Below are 6,000 nucleotides of genomic sequence, written 5' to 3'. Positions count from 1 at the left end.
CAGTACATAGACTTAAGAATATAAGATTAGAGATATTGTAGAATCACCTGGTTTACCCATTAATATTTCTGCACAATCTAGCACAACTGCTCGTTATTGATTTATAGTTTTTAGCATCAATATATAAAGGAAAAACATACGTCAATACACATCTATTAATGACTGATTATATAAACTAATAGTATAACTTATGGAAGTTGAAGGTAAAGGGCAGTAATGATTTGGAAAGTAAGTACAGGGTTGGTCATTTCCACAATGGTATGGAGTCAAGAGATACTGTTTAAAACTGATGGACCAAGGAATAACAAAGTTATAGAGGAAACCAAAAGGAAAACTAAAAGAATAAATGGGGAGGAGGAATGGAGTGAGATAAATTGCTTATCACTCATAATGGACAACCAACAGATATGGCTTAAATGACAAATCAAGGAACAGCAGCAGTAAACCTAGAGTAACAGAGGAAGCTACCTAAAGAATAAAAAGTGATTGTTTCCTCTGAGAAGTGGGATTGATGTGGATGTCAGAGAGGAACACTTTTAGTTTTTATTTTCCATCTACCTGAATTGTTTAAAATTTTTGTTCAGGTACATGCACTAAAACTAAAATTGTTTTTAATCCTAAAAACCATTAGGGCTGGCAGGCTTAGTCGGGAATGAGAGTTGACTGTCTAACAGTACAGGAAGATCCCACGAGATTACAATAAGGAGTTATAGAAGCTCAAAATAGATTTGAAGTAAAAGGCCATATTAAATAAAGGCATATACCTATTGAGCACTTCTGAATACAGCAGAGTCAATAAAAGAGGTTTATTGGGCTTCCCTGGTGGCGCAGTGGTTAAGAATCCGCCTGCCAATGCAGGGGACACAGGTTCCAGCCCTGGCCCGGGAAGATCCCACATGCTGCGGAGAAACTAAGCCCGTGTGCCACAACTACTGAGCCTGAGCTCTAGAGCCCACAAGCCACAGCCACTGAGCCCACGTGCCACAACTACTGAATGAAGCCCACGTGCCTAGAGCCCGTGCTCTGCAACAAGAGAAGCCACAATGAGAAGCCCGCACACAACAATGAAGACCCAACACGGCCAAAAATAAATTAATTAATTAATTAATTTAAAAAATAAAAAAATAAGAGGTTTATTATGACAGTGATTTAAACAACAATGTTTAGTATTTTCTACTTAAGATGGCAGAGATTAACTTTAAAACTATTCCCATTCAAAATAACGTAACAAAATAAGTGTGGCCCTTAAAGTACTGCAGATTCTGGAAAACTCAATTTTGGACAAAAAAAAATTATTACATATATTTATGGATAATATATGATGGTCCAATACTTTAACATGTTCGCTTTAAAAGAATGACTTCAAAATAAGTGACCCTTAAAAATCATTATAATAATTAATAGCATGACACCAAGGTTATATATTTTAATAAAGCTTTTACATTTCTGGAACAACTGAGTAATTCATACAATATACATGATATAGCAAACAAAAGGAAGAAGACTGACACAGTCTTCTTACAAAATATTTAGGTTCATTTCTATTGACTGTTTACTCAATATATATATATCTGTCACATATTCTTTTGGAATTCTTCTGAATTGTTATACAAAGCTTTAAAAATGAAAATTTCATATAAAAATAGTTATTTATCTGGTTTTTTAACAAGTAAATTTTCAAATTAAATAACAAGGTGTTCCACTTATCAATGTATATTGCATAGAAATAGTTAAATACTTTAATATTTAGAAAAACATCAAGGAGTCAGTTTTTTTAATGGCTGCTACATCTTTAAGTTGATAACTCAAATTTTATTAATAATTTTAAATTATACATTCTGTAGGTATAAAAGTTTAAAAAAATACATTCCGATTTATTAAAAAAACTTCTAAATTTACATTTTCAAACACTGTTGTGATTGCTATAATGACTATCTTGAAGATATAATTAGCCAAAATAAGTTAATTTTTAAAAATCAATAACATGTAGTATGATGGCAAGATTTCTTTAGAAACAAATGAAGGTAATTATAAAGTCAAAGTTATATATGTATTACAAATAAATATGTTCTAAGTATAATTACTTTGTTTTAAAAAGCAGAAGATAAAAACACATAGATTAGGTGAAGAATTTTAAATTTAAGTCACCAGTGCAGAAATCTCGAAACTTAATCCCTTAAAAAATTAGAAGATTTCAATTTAAAGGATGACTTCTCACTGGGGATATTGTGACTTTCTGTGAATCAAAAAAGGAAAGTCTATTTTTTCTATATTTAGATGTTTCTAGTGTTTTGGTTCAAGTGTTTCTATGCAACTCCTCCTTTAACTTAAATGTTATTTCCCTGAAAAGGACATTTTTAAGCTAATGATTTTGGCCTCATGACATATATTTTAAAGATACATGTGATTCTGCAGCCAATCCCTCCCCTCATTCTAATACCTATATATATATGCACTTATAAATATATACATATTTTTGGGATTATAAAAATATTTAATTTTATATTTAAATAATTACTGAATGTTAATACAGAATACATTAATATTTGTATAATTTTACTTTTATTTATAAAAAGGTTTTCTTATAGCAGCATTTGCATTGCAAATGAAATGTGATTGAATGATATTGCAGTGTGCATGGACTCATACTGCAAATCAGACTAAGCAGCCACAGCATTCTTCTAGAAGGAACATCTGTTTCAGAAAAGCAGTTCCTATAAAGTACAAAAATCTTGAGGGGCTAGTAACTTACGTGAATCTTAGAAGTGCATTTTAAAGTTGTATCCATAGAATTGGCAAGATTTAAACAAATATCCACAAGAAGTCCAGGTTATCTTTTTACCTCAAGAAAAATTTTCTAATGAAATAAGTAAAAATTATGTTAATGAATGGTGTTTTTAATTGAATCACATGAACCTGTTAGAAAGTAACTGAAGCTTTCAAGAGTAAAAAATTTAAAACATCACTGTGAGGGATACAAGAAAGTGACAAAGATTGATGTGAAACTTAAGACATTATTAAAAAAAAAACTCTCAACCTCAAACACTCATATTAAGCTTGTTTTTGTTGAGTTCACGCTCCAGATTTCCAATCAAAGTATCGATACTTTCTTGTAGGTCTTTGAGATTGACTTTTCGGTCCCTAGACTCAATAGCCTGCATTGTCAAATATGTCTGAAATGTGCACTCTTTGGTTGTGGGAGTTGGCTGTTCAATCATGATATCTGGTTCATATATTTTGCTACAGTTTTCTCCATTTTCTCTGTCTTCTGAAGGCACATCGTCATAATCCACATCATTTAAATTTTCTTTCATATTTAAAAAGTAGTTATCCCCACAGCTGCTCCAGTCTCCTGCATAACGATTACTTAGTGGACTGTCTAATTTGGTTTGCCTTGGCCTAAGTACTCTTGATGAATCAGTACCACTCAAATTTAACAGGTAAGGTCGTTCTTTCTTCCGCCTCAAATAATTTAGAGAAGACTTCTGCTCTGGGAACAAATTGTTTGCTGATTCTTTGATAGTTAAACGTTGCACTAGAAACAAACAATAAATTTGCTTTAGCGACAGTAATCCAACTGAATCCAATTTAAAAACACAGAGCTAAATATAAGCCATTTAATAATCAACTATAAACATGCATTAAAACAAACACATGCACACTACCAAAACAAAGCATTCCATAATTATTTTTTCTATCATCAGACATAATCAAGATTAGGGACAGAAGCCAGTAGAATGTTCAGTGGTGCTAATTCATGCTATATCACAACATCCCCAAATAAATTTCCCATGTTGATTAACTTTCTGTGCAAGTTAATTATTATCTAGATGTAATTCAAACAGTAGCTAAGCTGGTAGCTTCTTCTAAATTAAAAGCTACAGCAAAAAGCAGGCAAGGCATGTTGGAGTACAAACGAAACAAAAGTTCCTTCATCTGCAAACATCTAAATGAGGCCAAGGCATCTAAAGTGCTCACTCTAAAAGTTCTAACCTTTGTGTTTTTTTGCAATTCTATTAGCAGCAGTGTCATAATTTACTTTAAGCAGCCCAAATTTCACTTTGATAAAATGAACAAAATCTAGACTTGTCCACTTGTTACCTGAGCTTGATTATACAGCATTAGCTACTAAGAGTCTTCATTTATTGCCTGAAAATAGTACAGATATTTTATTTTCCCATTCTGGTTAGGAATCTAACAATCTCAAATAACATTCCTCATATTAAGACTATTTCCCCTATTAGTATGCATTGCACTGGCCAAATATATTACTATGGAGACACATTATTTCACAACAAACCAAGGCTTTATAGCTTATTCTTTTGTGTGTATTGAACAAAACACTTGTCGAATGGACTTAATTTAAATGTTGAGGCACGGCTATTAAAAACTGTCCATAATACCTTTCCCTTTCTGCTTGTTTATTCTCCATTAATACTTCCCTTCACTAAGATAAAGGGAACATATAATCAGTGATAACGCACCAACTTTACACTCTCCAACATCTAATAAATACTTGTTTCCTACTGTATAAAATAAGTGAAGAATAATACAAACATGTATATGGTTCTAGTTTTCCAGACATACAGTGATTTGATAACATTTTCAGAGATTGCATAATTTTTTAACTTATTTTATTAAAATACTTGATAACTTTGTATAGGTATGTCTTTACCATTTTTGTTTATCTGCATTTTTATGATGGTTATTACAGATCATTATGACAGCTAAAACCTCTTGATCTAAAATTTTCTAGAAAATAAAGGTCTGATAGTTACTTTACCTTGATATTTAATAACAATATTAATATAGAATGTCCTATGCCATTAACTGATGTAATTGCAGAATTGGTATCTGAATTTTTCCACTGTTTAATTATTCATATTCCTTCTTCTGTTGAAACTGCTTATCTCCTCTAAATCTCCTTGCTTTCCTCCCTTTATTTTCTGTGCTTTTCCTGTTCTTCTTAGTGCTTAAGTGTCATGTGTTTTTGTTTTTGTTTTTGCCAACCCATTACAGTACTCTGCTAACCTTGAGGTCAACTGGTTTGTGATCCAACCAAAGTAAAACATTTTTGATTCTGTGTTAAGCTTGTCTTATTTTGTCTGCATTTTCCGACATTCACCTGCAAAACCCACATTCATTTTACTGTCAGGTGCTTAAAGTTGTTTAACCAAGTTCCTATCCAAACATTATTTTTGTATATTTTCTTGGAAAATGTTTAAGAAACAATTATAATATTTTACACCTTTTAGACTAAAACTTCAATTTCTACAAAATCAACTTTACTAGCTTTTTAAAATACTGATGGTGAAATGGTTTCCTATTAAATATGTAGATAAAATGGCTAAATTTAACCCCAAAAGAAAAGTTCTGGTTTTCCTAGCACTGTGGACTACTTACCTTCAACAGGATAAAATGAACATGCAGTCTATAAATTTGCTGAAAATTTTTCCAAACATAATGATAATTACTAAGAAACTTTATTTTCTTATCTTGTTTTCTTCCAATAGATTTATATTTTTAGTCACCACTTTATTAGCTTTTTATCTATAGTATAATTACCTTATTTAACACAATATATTGGGTGTCTAGTTAGTGCCAAGTATTCTGTTAGGACCTGGAAATATAAGGGTAAGCAAAATATAGTCCCTGACCTCATGAAGCTTAGTCTAGTGAGAAAAATGAAACAAAAAGAATTAGGGAAAATTGATAGCTTTTCCAAAAGAAAAATAAAAAGAAAGCCCTATCCCGAATCTATTCATCATAAAATATGTGATACACCAAACAGCTGGTCTAAGAGTTACACTCTCTAAAGCTATTTCCCCATCTATAAAGTGAAAGGGTAGCCATCATTAATTTCCAATACTCTTAAAACAGCAACCCTATTTTTAAAAAGCAACTACTTTGTAAAAACCCAGTACATAAGAAAGATGAAAAGAAGACTGTTTTGGTCAAAAGGGAAATATGTTTCCATTTTGCTCCCTCACCTGTTGCCAA

General features: G+C 31.6%; 1 protein-coding gene across 1 annotated transcript in view; it reads right to left on the bottom strand.

Moving 5' to 3' along the window:
- Positions 1–2,029: 2,029 nt before the first annotated feature.
- Positions 2,030–6,000, bottom strand: part of SYDE2 (synapse defective Rho GTPase homolog 2) — a 37,698-nt gene continuing 33,727 nt past the window's right edge. The window contains exon 7 of the mRNA XM_060142508.1: positions 2,030–3,535. Coding sequence (XP_059998491.1) covers positions 3,039–3,535 — 497 coding nt within the window. The 3' untranslated portion in view covers positions 2,030–3,038. The remainder of the gene's footprint in view (positions 3,536–6,000) is intronic.

Source organism: Lagenorhynchus albirostris, chromosome 2 (assembly GCF_949774975.1).
Source record: "Lagenorhynchus albirostris chromosome 2, mLagAlb1.1, whole genome shotgun sequence".
NCBI classification, from domain to species: domain Eukaryota; kingdom Metazoa; phylum Chordata; class Mammalia; order Artiodactyla; family Delphinidae; genus Lagenorhynchus; species Lagenorhynchus albirostris.
This window is presented reverse-complemented; position numbering and strand designations above follow the sequence as displayed.